A 14,195-nucleotide genomic window follows, 5' to 3' on the forward strand; every position below is an offset into this window, starting at 1 on the left:
TGTCATGTTCCCTCTTGGCTCTCCAACCTAGGAATTCCTCATCCGTGAGCAAACGCCTGAATTGTTGAAAATCATGGTACAATTCTGACAACACGGCAATGGTCTCATGGATAATGGATCGATGTAATATGCGGAAGCTTCGGAGAAGGATCGGTACTTCAAAACTCAGAAATCAACACTCTTTTCGCGACGGAATTAACGCACAAACTGAAAGGAGATGTGCAGAAAATAGAGAGAGAAGGGGGAGATGGAGAGGAGAGGACACAGTATTGGGTCCCAATTACCCTCTGTAGGGCCCCCACCACGGATGGTGTATTTGCTTTATTAGAATGATGTATATCTGAAAACAAATACAGAAAACTTGACCTTTTCTTGGCTGGAAAATCCTGCCCTTGACCTGAATCCTTCACCCCTTTGCGTTAGCAAGCCCTTGGCTATCTTGGCCCCTTGGTTTGCTTGAGCACTTGGTGAAAAATGAGATGAAAGATGGGATTGTGGACCTCTTCTATTTATACTACCCTTCAGGGGCAGTCGGCCAGCATAAGAGCAGGCGGCCAGCATCAGATATGTCCCACGACTGGATATTCAGCATTTAATGCTGAAAAATCCCATTAAATGCTGAAAAAATTCCCATAAATCCTGCGCATCACTTCCTGGCTGGCTGGTCATCAGGCGCCTGCTTCTGAAGGGCTGGGCATAGCGCTTGCCCACAATCCATGGGCTGGGCAGCCTGTATGGGCTGCCCCATACTTGCCCTACAGCCCTATGAAGGCTGTCCCCTCCTAAAAATGGCCTGATCTTTGCCCTAGGACTGTCCTACAGCCCTTCCATGGCTGGTGGGTCCAGCCTGGGCCTTACTAGCCCACATGGGGATGGTTTCACGCCATTCCCATGCCCATACTAAGCTCCGGGGTAGCCCTATGGGCTGGCCCCTTGTCCTAAACATACTCTACTCAGTGATCTAGCATTCGGTACCTTACCAGATACACAGAACCACTGACATCATTCTAGAGGGAGACTCACAGCGCGGACTGGCACTGATTCATGTGCAGGACAGTGCACACCTGACCTTGGACTCATGTGCAGGACAATGCACACCTAACCTTGAACGACTGAGATGGATCCCTGGCTAACTCGACCCGGACTGGGCTCACATGGGACCAGTTCACCATCCCAAGTCCTGCACCTTCTGTACAGAAATGTCTACGTGGCATCCAAGTGCGGGATGCACGTGACATCCCCTTCTGCTTAACTTGACGGAAGCTGCATAGCCTCCAAATAATCCGTCAATAATGCCGGATAGTCTTCAAAAAATTCTTTGTCGAGCCATACTGCTTCATGAGTTCCTCGGTCCTGAAACTTCGTGAGGAACTGTCGTAGTCTTCGGCCGGAGCCATGCTTGAAACGGTGCAAAAGGATCTATTCTGGAACCATGATTTCTGCTTCATCCACAATGTCTGGTTCCGCTTCGTCTTTGACCTCTGAAGGGGGTGGACCTGCATATGGCTTTAGCCAACTGACATGAAATACATCATGCATAGTCCAACTCGGAGGTAGCGTTACCTGCATAGACACCTCATTAATCTTTTTCCAGAAGGGAAATGGTCCGAAGCTCCTGAAAGACAACTTTGGGCATCGCTTGCCCACCTGCTTCAATCTTTGCTTCATAATCCGAAAATACACCCAATCCCCTTCCGAAAACTTCATATCCCTTCGTCTTTATTGGCCTGTCGAGTGTAGGCCTCTTGCGCTTTAGCCAATCTGTCTTTAACTGACTCTAGGATCTCCTGGTAAGACTTCGTCACTCTGTTCGCCTCCGGTACTGAAGACGAAGTCCTGGTTAACAACGACTGGAAAGGTCTTCCAAACGCTGCCTCATATGGAGTCCTGCCAATAGCTGAAGAAAAAGAGTCGTTCAAAACAGCTTGAACTAAAGGCAAAAACGATTCCCACTTACCTTGCTGATCGTGGACATAACACTTCAGCACATCAAAGGCCAACTGGTTGTATATCTCTGTCTGGCCATCTGTCTGTGGGTGGAATGCACTGGAAAAATTCAACTTAGTACCAAAATTATCAAACAATGCCCTCCAAAAATGACTGGTAAACTTGGCATCTCGGTCTGACACTATGGTTCTAGGAATCCCGCCAATCGGATACCAATGCCGAATGAATAACTGGGCAACATTCTCGGCGGTCACATTGGCCCTGCAAGGAATAAGCATAACAAATTTGCTAAACCTATCAACAATAGTTAAGCACTGCGTATTACGCTTACTCGGACTGGGAGGCAGATTTGTGACAAAGTCCATCGAAATGTCTTGGAAAGGACCCTCAGGAATTAGCAAGGGCTGTAACAACCTTATCTTCTTCCCACGAGGAGCTTTCACCTTTTGACAAATGTCACAACGTTGTACATATATAAACACATCACGCCTCATCTTTGGCCAATAGTATTGCCGTTCTAATTTCTCCAGAGTCGAAATCATGCCCCAATGACCACCTGTAATGGCGTCATGGACATCATGGAGAAGAGCTGCCCTGAATGACTTCATGACACACAGTAGACCTTTGTAGAAAAGCCAACCATCGCGTATCAGAAAGTGGCATGGTCCTGTGGCATCCAATGCCTGTTCCCACTGTGTACCGAATTCCTCGAAATCCGCGTACGTGTGCTTCATGTCTTCTAGTCCTGTACCAACAAGGTCAAGTCTAGTGGTCTGAATCGTAGATACTTGTCCCTTCCTGCTTAAAGCATCGGCCACTGGATTGGCCTTTCCTGGAAGGTACTCAATCATACCACCGAACTGCTGGAATATCGTAGATACTTGTCCCTTCCTGCTTAAAGCATCGGCCACTGGATTGGCCTTTCCTAGAAGGTACTCAATCATACCACCGAACTGCTGGAATATCTGACTCCAGCGGTGTTGTCGATCACTCCACTGTGCACTTGGCATCGTTTGAATCCAGCGCAATGCCTGATGGTCAGTGCGAACCTTGAAGTCACGGCCATACAGGAAATGTTTCCAATGTTTCAAGGCCTGTATAACTGCTAGGAGTTCACGATCATAGACTGAGTAGTTCTTTTCGGCGGGGAGTAACTTACGAGACATGTAAGCTTCTGAATGACCATTCTGTTGCAATGCACCTCCAATTGCGATGTTACTCGCATCGGTGATCACTTGAAATGGTTCGTCCCACGAGGCAAGGGCTAAACAAGGCGCTTCTGACAAAGCCACCTTGAGGTTCTGGAATGCCTCCAACGCTCATGGAGTCATTCAAATCTTTTGCCTTCTGGTTTTCACTCCCTTTAGCAGATCAGTGAGATCTGCCGAGAGATCAAAAAACTTGTCAATGTGGGTGGAATATACCTGGCATATACCCACAAATGATCTAATGTCATAAGCTGTCTGAGGTACTTCCCAGTTAACAATCTCGGCCACTTTAGCCAGATCAAGTCGAATGCCATCAGCACTAATTATATATCCCAAGAAATGTACCTGGAACAGATAAAATTCTGACTTCTTTTCATTGACATAGAGCTCGTTGCTTTCCAGCAACTTAAGGACTTTCTCCACATCAATGTCATGTTGCTCAACTGTAGCTGAAAAGATGAGTATGTCGTCCAGAAATATGAACACACTTTCCAATCAAATCCCGGAAAACACGCATCATCATGCGGTTAAATGTAGCTGGGGCGTTCGTCAAACCAAATGGCATGACCACAAATTCATAGTGGGCCCGTTCTGTACCGAAGGCAGTCTTGGGGATGTCCCCCTCTACAATCCGTACCTAGTGGTACCCACTCTTTAAATCCAGTTTTGAGAACACCTTTGCTCCATTCAGCCTCTCCAGAATATAGTCAATTCGAGGCATCGGGAATCTGCTCTTGATAGTTAGCTTGTTGAGTGCACGATAATCGACACACAACCGGAAAGACCCATCTTTCTTCTTGACAAACAAGATCGGTGCTGCAAATGGCGACATGCTGGGGCGGATGAAGCCAGCTTGCAACAATTCTTGGAGTTGGCGGTCCAATTCCGATTCCATTGCCTTGGAAAGGCGATACGGAAACTTGCTCGGGGGTTCCGAGCCTGGGAGGAGGTCAATCCTGTGATCCTCCGGTCTGGACGGGGGGAGCTGGGGAGGGAGGCTGTCCCGAAGAAAAATCTTCTGGAACTTTTCATGGAGAACCGAGTACTTCTCGGAAGCACTGGCCACCGTTTGGGCTGTCTGGATGTAAATCATCACACACTGTGCGCCTTTCCTGACTGCTCGCTTAGCCTGCAAGTGGCTTATGAGCGGAAAGTTTGGAATACCTGGCTCACACTTAATGGTCATCGGGGTGTTTGACACATTCCGATTGACATCAGGAAGAAACTTGTGAAACCACTGGATACCCAAAATTATGTCTGCTCCTACAAGAGGGACAACCATAAAGTCACACACAAACTCTATGCCTTGAATCACTAATTTAGCACCTAGAGCTTCATACTTGATGCTCGTTGTCATACCTGTGCTAAAACCCTCAACCTGTTTGTCCACCGGAGTCAACTCGAAACGGGCACGCCTAGTGGCCTGTTCCGTGACCACATCCTCCGTGATGCCGCTGTCAAACAAGACAACGACTCTCTGGCCACCTATGTAGCCAAAGGACTTGAGCAATTCGTTGCGCTCATACTCCTGGTCATGGGCGCCCTTTTGCTTATCTTCGAGCTCCCGGCTAATAATTGCTCCAACTGAAGCACCGGGGGTTGAAGAACTAGGGTTAGCCGCTGGGGTCTGTGTGGGAGCTAAGCTCACCACGGCTGTGGAGGCGGCAGCGGCCTTTGGAGGCTTCTTCGGACAATCCCGAGAAGTATGTCCTTCTGTATGACAAAAGAAACATCTACCCTCCTCCTTGTACTGAGAAAGCTCCTCAACACTCAACTTGCCACCTGTCTTGCCTGCCTCCGCTTTCTGGTCTGGAGTAAGCTTAGACGCATTGTTCGAGTTCTTGGAGCCAGAGGCTCCCGGGCTCTGTCCTGGGGAAGACCCCGTCTGGTTCTGGCTTTTGCCCCCCGAGGTGTTAGCCCTGGGAGAAGCCGGCTGGGAAGTCTTGGGCTTGCCACCATTGTGTTTCATTTGTGCACTCTGCGCAAGCGAGAGTGCGTCCTCAAAGGTGGCTGGCCTAAACATACGCACCTCCCATTGGATTTGCGTGTCCAGGCCATACAAAAACTGCCCTTTCTTGTACGTATCAGATAAGCCTAATTGCAGACATAAAGTCGAAATTTTATTGGCAAACTAAAGGATTGGTTGCGCATTCTGACGCGCTCCCTTGAACTCGTCTTCAAGTCGCTCAAGGTAGTGGGGCGGTAGAAACCGTTGCTTAAGGTCGCGGACGAATTCGTCCCACATAAGCTGCCATACCTGCTCTGGTGTGGACGTGAGCCCACTCAATCCACCAAGGAATGGCCTCACCTTCCAAGTACCAACTAGCTAAGATCACTTTGTCACTATCTGTTTTCCTAACTGCGGCAAAGTAAGCTTCAAATTGATGTAACCATGAATAAAGAGTTGTGGGATCGAGTTTACCATTATACTTACTGAAATTCATTTTCTCGGGAAAATGATTCGAGGGTGCCGCCGGTGTCAATCTGGCGTCCAAAGCTCTGAGGTAACGCTCGTGTTCAACGCATCGCATGGCATCGTCTTCTCGTTGTCGGATCTCCAATGCACGCATCTGCAACTCAAGCAAGGAGCTTGGCTGCGGCGGCTGAGACCCCGCGAGAGGGTCCCTGTGACGAGGATCTGGTATCTGGAATACGGAAGGAGAGGAGGAGATGGAAAACGGGACGCTGGAGAGCGGGAACGCTCCTCCAGAGCCAAGATCCGCGCCTTCTGCTCATCCAACTTGGCTGTCTGGTCTGCGATTGCTTGCATCATCTGGGAAATCCTACTCTGATACCACTGTAAGCTCAACCGGGTGTGTCGTGACAGAGTACACCACGTATCCAACATATAGAGAGTGAAGATAGAGAGAGAGAGAGAGAGAGAGAGAGAGAGAGAAGGGTTTAGGAAACTTTGCACAATACACACATACTAAGCAGGAAACAAGCCCCGCTCCCTTTCAAAAATTTATTAAGGAACAATCCACGGGCTTAGCAAGCTAGGATCAATACATCAATGAATACAAAAGCAAACAAATATACCGATGTAGAAACCCAAGTCGGAGTCAATGTCAAGGTACGAGATCCTGATGCCAAGCACACCACGGGGATGACCCACAAGAATCTCTCACCAAGCTAGTATCACATTCAAATCCAAATCCAAGACCAACTGAAGATTCAATCCCCAATCTAGAGAAGAACAATCCACAAAGAGTTTGTACAAGAGAGTATGGATAGCACCAAGTTCGCGTGGCTACATGGTAGCCGTTGTACGACACAGAGCAGCAGGCGGTGCAGATCCAGTCAGCAGCAATCAAGCGTCAGGCGACAGCAAGCCACGACACTAGCAAATCAATCGATGGCGACGACCAAGTGGTAGGTGGCATAGCTAGGCAGTTTAAGTGGCGCAACCTGACGACATAGGCAATGCTGTCAGCTGGCTGATGCGGCAACCAATAGTAGCAAACAGCGGCTTACAAGTGGTGGAGGCACTGGCAGCAACTAGCACCTGCAAGTGGCGGCCGCAGCAGCACAATCAGGCGGTGGCAATATAGCAACAGCCAATACAAGTAGCAAAATGGTGCACAACAATATACGGCACCCAGGCTCATGCGTAAAGTGGCCAAGCAAGGCACAGTAGATAGGTGGCAGTGATTCTAGCGACGACAGCTGGCAATTTAGTTGGTGCAACCAAACAATGGAACAGCAGGCGGCCATGCAGTTTCGTATAGCCGTATGAAAGGATGACTTGGCATAGGCAAGGGCCGACAGTGACGTTCTTGAGCAAAGGCAGCTCTGAGATTAAACTCCATGCTTGGTTGTTGGCGATGATGATCTCAACGTTTTGATGATGATGGTGATAACGAACTCAACGCTTCAACGAAGATGGCCACGGCTTAATGATGATGATGAAGACATTGCTCTCCAACTTGATGCTAAATAAAGGCTCGTGCTAGTTTTATAGTTGGGGGAGCCTTGCTTTTTACCAAAAGCTAGCCAAGCTCTTGGTTTGTCTTTTTCAATTTGCTTTTCCTCTTTTAACTTTTTAACGATAAAATATTACTTCAAATATAGCCAACTTTTCCAAAGTTCTTGTGCTTTGCTTTTCTGGCTTTAGGGCCTTGCTCTTTGATCCTAGAACTGCTTTTTGAAAAAGCGGCTTTTTGCTTTTCTGTCTTGCTCAATCCTCTCTAGTTAGTGGTGCTCCTAGCTCGGGGTCAACTCAATTTGACTTTTTGCTTTTCTCTGCTTTTTGACCAAAACATATGCTTTTCCTTGTGTCAACTTCATGATCCTTGTTTCCATGCTTTCATCAACTTGTCCAGTGTCCGGGCACGTATTCCATCATGTGAAAAGAGCTAGGACGGCCAAATAGTTACAATTATACAGGCAAGATGTTAATGCCAACCTGACAGCCAAGGTATCTAGCAATGCATCCTCTCTCAATCTTCTAAGTATATCCCACATCCAAACCTCAGTCTATCTACGAAGAGTCACCAATCCAAAATCCGTTGATTTGTGCCAACTGATGGTGGCACACCAATAGCCAAACATCTCCAAGGCAGTGCAGAAAGCATAGAGGCATGCCTGTGAGGCATCCAAAAACATCGCAGTATCATCTGCTAACTCTGAGTCCAATAACTCTTCCTCTGTGCAAAGAGACAACTTGAGGCCCGAAACCCCTAGAATAACCCTAAAAAATCTACTCATAGCCTCCGCTACTATAAGGTAAAGTAGTGGAGCTAAGTGGCATCCCTGCCTCCCAGAATGGAAGATCTGAAAGCCCTCACCACTCCCCGTAGGCCAATACTATGCTATGGGTCACCCTATACATGCAAGAGACCCCTCTGATCCACTCGAGAGAAACCTATCTATACCATCGTGCATTCCAAGAAGTCCCAATCCACACTGTCATCATAAGTTGTTTCAAAGTCCAACAAGAGAATGGCAAAGGATTATTGGCTAGATTTATTCCACTCCACAACTTCCCGAAATGAGAAGATATTATCAAAAATACTCCTTTCTTGGAAGAAACCATTTTGGGTATCATGAATACCCCTCTGAAGAACAAATTGAGGCCTCATACTCACTGCCTTCCCTAAGATTTTGTACGCAAATCCCAGCAGAGTTATGGGCCTCCATTGTCTAATACTGGTCTTGTCCACACCTTTCAGGACAAGGTGGATAAGACCCTCCATGAGTAAAGGACGCATCATAACCGTACACCACATCTGCTCTGCAAAGCAATAGTAACATCATCGCCAAAAACTACAAAAAGAAGGATGGAGAAATACCATCATCCCCTGGGCATTTTCCTTTCGAGGGCTGCAAAGCATGTCTCGGCTCATCCTTCGAATGGGGTGTCCAAAGAGCCGCACATATCGTCTATAATAAGCATAAGTAGAATGTTGTAGACAAAATTGTGTCAATCACACAACTGTTAGAAGTCATCTCCTGTCCAGTTTTATACACCAGGGCCTTTGTTGTGGGTGTGCCCGCCCTTATGAGGTGTTTTATCATTTTTCCTCACTCCCCGTATTTTTCCCCTATTTTTTCCCATTTTTCCAGTGGTTGGGAGGGTTGCCAGAGGATGCCAGGAGCACTCCAGTGCTGGCCGACTGCATGTTTCTCAGTCGTGGGCTACTACACTGCTGGCCGACTGCAGTTTCTCAGTCGTGGGCACTTTTCTACTGGCCGACTGCTCTCCCAGGGGCATATATATAGGCCCCCAGCCCCATACCACTATTTGTATCATTTCTCGGGATCTTCTTGTGTATATACGCCTACATCTCTCTCTCTCTTGTGCTGTTTTTCTGCCTGCATTTTGCTCTTGTGTTCCCAGATCTGGTCATCATCTCCGCTGCGTATTCTGACATGGTATCAGAGCCCTAGGCTCTAGATAGGTCTTGGGATTTGTGTGAGCAAGAGGGGGACTGTTTTGTGGCTGATTGGTGGACTGTTTTGGGCTGATCGGGAAGAGAAGGTGCAAGAGGGCTGATTTGCTGGACAACCACTTGCAGGTTTTAGTTCTTCTTTGTTCCCACCCACCCACCCTTTTCAGAGTACATCCCCGCTATGGCAGATCGGTTTGAGATGGCCGAGAGACATGTGAAGATCCCGACACTCCCCACGTTCCCGGTGGACCATCAGTTGGACGGGAGCAACTACGGCATATGGAAGGTGATGATGGAATCTGTTCTGGAGTCCTACGACCTCGCCGATTTCGTCGTTGGTGGTGTTCCACGGCCGGAAGTAGAGGAAGGGGAGTTACCGTCGATCCGAAAGGACCGGGAGGCCCAAACACGGATGTGGGATCGTGTCGACGCCAGGGTCCGTTCGTTTATTTTCCTCAACTGCACACCACAGGTAATCAATCATGTAAAGCATATGACGCTAGCCAGAGGTATATGGCAGCATTTGGCCTCACTTTACAACAGGGTATCGCCCATGAAGAGGATTTCCTTGGAAGTACAGATGCGGGTTATGAGCCCTGCAAAGTCGTCGACGATGCGGGAGCATATTAACAAGCTACAGGCTCTTCAGCAGGAAGTTCTTCAAGCTGGGAAAGAGATATCGTCAGAGGACATGGCCATCACGTTGCTGTCACACTTGCCCTCTTCGTACTCAGCATTTTACTCGTCTTTGATTACCAGTGGCAGGCTCAGTACCATCACGTGGGAGGAGCTTGTGCCCATGGTCATGGACCAGGAGGAACGATTCACGAACTCTCCTCAGGGTGGAGGTTCGGAGGCCTTTACTGGCCAACGGTCGAAAGGCCGTAACTCGGGCAAAGGGAAGGCTTCATCGGAGAAGTCTTCTGAGAAGAAGTCCGACACTGACCACGAGAAACTGAAGGTAGAGAGGACCTGTAATGACTATGGCGAGAAAGGCCACTACTGGAGGCAGTGTCCCAAGCGGAAGACCGAGAAGGGTGAAGACTCCTCAGCAGCAATCATGAAGACTCCGGCTTTTGTGCACCTGGAGGTGATGGACACCGATGCTTCATTTTCTTCAGGTAGGGAGGAGATTGGAGGACTCTCCGCAACGGATACTCGGGAGTGGATTCTCGATAGTGGTGCTTCCAGGCACATGACTCCTTCCCGTTCCGGTTTACAGGATCTCTGCAGGCTTTCTGGTCATATTCTTACGGGGGATACGTCCACTATCCCAGTTCACAGTGAGGGCAGGATGGAGATAATTCCCGATGGCAGAGGGGGGAAGCATTCCTCCCAGGTGTTGTATGTTCCGGCACTTGGTTTTCATCTGTTGTCAGTGCATCAAGTTTGCAAGACTGGCGTACGGGTGGAATTTGATGAGCATTTTGTTGCTCTCCGGGACAAAGCAACAGGCCAAGTGGTTTGGGAAGGCGGAGTGGAGAATGGAGTTTACAGGCTTTCAGCACTCTCTCTCCCAGGTCCTCAGGTTTGTGATGAGTGGCAGTCTGGTAATGGCCACTTGTGTGTGGATACGCTGCAGGTGCGGGCTTTCCGAGACCAAGTGGTGGATAGCTTGCCAGTAGATGGCAGCAATTGGCAGGAACTTTCCAGTACTGATGTTGGTAGTTCTTGTGTTCGTGAGTCAGAGGAAGCTAAACAGGTCACTTATGCTCTGATGTCTCGTAGTGTTCGGGACATAGAACTTCCAGTTGTTGAGGATGTTCTTTCCACGGGGACCTTTCGGAAAGCCAGGCTGGTGACGGGTGCTTACTTGCAGAAGGAGGTGGTTTCTCCACGCTTTGTGGTTCCGGATTCAGAGGGGGTGGTTGACAGGTTTCATCAGGTTTCCAGGACTTGTTTGTGCACCATAACAGGTGGTGATCCTTGTGAGCAGTGTGATGTCTCTGTGACTCAGAAGCTGTATGGTTCATGGATCTGGTTGATGGACACCAGATTGGACGGGAGCTTCCTGATGAGGCGGTTGAGCTCATGGTTGCAGATGTCTCTTTGGGAGGCAAGATTGCGTTTCCTGTGGTTTCTGCAGCATGCGAAGGATCATGGACTCTTGTACACAGGAGGGGGGTTGTTGGATGGAGTCCGACTCCGCGGTTGGAGTGACTCGGTTTGGGGAGGAGATCCGGACACGAGGAGATCTACTTATGGCCCAGGAGCAGTTTTACGGAGCAGGAGGAGGTTACATTGCAGGTTTGGGCTTCCATTGGAGGAACCCATGGTCATCCAGAGGCACTTTGTTCGTAAACAAATCGTTGCTGATGACATCTTGCTAGAGTTCTGTTCGACGAAGGACAGTACGGTGGACCTCTTCACGAAGTCGCTCTCTCAGGATTTGCTCAGGCGGCACCCCAGCTCCCAGTGGTTGGTTACACAACCAGGAGCTGAGAGGGGGTATAGAAGTCATCTCCTGTCCAGTTTTATACACCAGGGCCTTTGTTGTGGGTGTGCCCGCCCTTATGAGGTGTTTTATCATTTTTCCTCACTCCCCGTATTTTTTCCCTATTTTTTTCCATTTTTCCAGTGGTTGGGAGGGTTGCCAGAGGATGCCAGGAGCACTCCAATGCTGGCCGACTGCATGTTTCTCAGTTGTGGGCTACTGGACTGCTGGCCAACTGAGTTTCTCAGTCGTGGGCACTTTTCTGCTGGCCGACTGCATTTATGCAGTCGTGGACATTTTTCAGCAGTCGTGGGCACTTCCTTTGCTGGCCGACTGCTCTCCCAGGGGCATATATATAGACCCCAGCCCCATACCACTATTTGTATCATTTCTCTGGATCTTCTTGTGTATATAGAGCAGAGTTACATGCCTACATCTCTCTCTCTCTTGTGCTGTTTTTCTACCTGCGTTTTTGCTCTTGTGTTCCCAGATCTGGTCATCATCTCCGCTGCGTATTCTGACAACAACAACATTATGCACACCACACTAGGGCATTGAGCAACGTCAGTGGTTGGGCTCCCATCTCCCAGCCGTTGCTACCCCCTAAAAACCTAACCGGATGAGATATCTATGACAAGGTGCCACCACACCCTATATATGGCTCTTCGACTTCCCATGCTCTTGCATATGGGATAATCCACCACAACTTCCAATCATGCGATAACCCAAGAGTAGCTACGAGAATTGCCACCTCCAATACCCTCCTTCAATTCGAGCACCTCGATCAAACAGAGGTTAGGACCGCCCAAGACCACATAGGCCGAGCTCTGATACCATGTCAAAGTCACGGGACAACAGTACGCACGCCACCCTAGGACACTGAGCAACATCGGTGGTTGGGCTCGACGTTGCTCCCTCCCAAAAACCTGATCGGATCTATGACAAGGTGCCACCACACCCTATATATGGCTCTTCGACTTCCCAAGCTCTTGCATATGGGATAATCCACTACAACTTCCAGTCATGCGATAACCCGAGAGTAGCTACGAGAGTTGCCATCTCCAACACTCTCCTTCAATTTGAGCACCGCGTTCAGAAAAAGAGGTTAGGACCACCCAAGACCACACAGGCCAAACTCCGATACCATGTCAAAGTCACGCAATAGCAGTACGCACACCACCCTAGGGCACTAAGCAACGTGAGTGGTTGGGCTCGCCATCCAAAAACCCAGCCGAAAGAGATATCTATGACAAAGTGCCACCACACCCTATATATGGCTCTTCAACTTCCCATGCTCTTGCATATGGGATACTCCACCACAACTTCCAGCCATCCAATAACCCGAGAGTAGCTACGAGAATTGCCACCTCCAACAAAAATTGTCTAGCTGGACCTTGTGCGTGGTAAAACAAGCTAGATAACCAATCATGCAGATCTACAACCTTGTAGATGCTTTTTCAGCTCACGTCAGGCAAAATTCAAGATAATGAAGGGTGGACTGAGAGGAGGACATTCGCCATTGCATCCAATGGCTGTGAGATGACCCTCTGATGCTCATTGTAGGTCGATAATGCCACGGATGCCATGCTAGCACTAAAGCTAGTGACTTGTGAAGAACCATTTGGCTATTAGATTAGAGAATGTGTAACTGAGACATTAGCTTAAAAACGGGCTAGAGCAGACGCATATTATATTAAACATAACATCTACATAACTCGCATACCAGACAGATAACTGAAGGCCAAAATTTTCCCTTTTTTCTCTACCGCAAGAGATGTACATGGAATTTCAACAAAGGAATAAAGAAAAGTGTGTTTCCAGCCAGAACCAACGAAATCTGGGCTTTAGAGAAAGAAATGTCTCAGAGCAGAGCGATGGCTAAAGGGAGAGGAGGGAGATACTGTGCTACACACACACAAATACCTGAAGAGGTCCCAACAGGTTTCCAGATTCGGCGATGGCGATGAAGGCGAGTTGCTGGCAAAAACGCTTCGAAAGACGGGGCCAACGGAGGGGCGGCCATCGCCACGCGAGGGCTTGGAAGGCTCTACATGCTCAATGTAGCACTGCCGCTGCGGCTCGGCCATGGCGACCTCAGCTAAAGAACAAGATGCAGGAACTTAGGAAGAGAGGAGAAAAGGGCAAGCTCTCTCCCTCTCTCTCTCTCTCTCTCTCTCAGCGCGCGCGTTGCTGTCAGTTTGATAGATGAGCCTTTAAGGTTTACGGTAACACTGTCGGTGTCATGCTTAGGAATCATTCCTGCGCTCTGTTTTAGCGCTGTGTTTTTGTCCTTGGGACCCATGGTTTTAAACATTAGTTCAGCCTTCATATCCGACTGAAATCCTGGATCGTTCTATGGAGTGTCTTCTCCTAGGTCCTATGCTTTATTCTCCTCTAGCACTCCTACTATAGCAAAGCTAGCTTTGTTGCTAATACTCATATGATGTCTTCTCCTCTAGCATTGCTCCTAGTAAAACTAGCTTTGCTTGTAGCAATAGTTATAGCTTTGTAGTTGGTCTACACATCATGTGAAATTTCACATTTGAGAATGCACCAAGGTATTAAAGAAAATGAAAGCTAATAACCATTGGTATTACAAATACCATATCTTACTATTGTAGATAGCCTCGTAGACTTCGAGTGAAATCGTAAATAGTTTCCTCTCACTCAAAGAAGGCTCCATAGAAAATTTAATACATCTGACAAGATGTATTA

At 48.3% G+C, this 14,195-nt stretch overlaps 1 protein-coding gene across 1 annotated transcript in view; it reads right to left on the minus strand.

Moving 5' to 3' along the window:
- LOC147624225 (long chain acyl-CoA synthetase 4-like) overlaps positions 1-13,807 on the minus strand; it is a 90,350-nt gene extending 76,543 nt beyond the window's left edge. Inside the window, exon 1 of the mRNA XM_086819172.1 lies at positions 13,404-13,807. Within this exon, the coding sequence (XP_086675298.1) occupies positions 13,404-13,567 (164 nt within the window). The 5' untranslated portion in view covers positions 13,568-13,807. The remainder of the gene's footprint in view (positions 1-13,403) is intronic.
- Positions 13,808-14,195: the final 388 nt, after the last annotated feature.

This window comes from Cibotium barometz, chromosome 25, assembly GCF_041138505.1.
Source record: "Cibotium barometz isolate CiBa-2024 chromosome 25, ASM4113850v1, whole genome shotgun sequence".
NCBI lineage: Eukaryota > Viridiplantae > Streptophyta > Polypodiopsida > Cyatheales > Cibotiaceae > Cibotium > Cibotium barometz.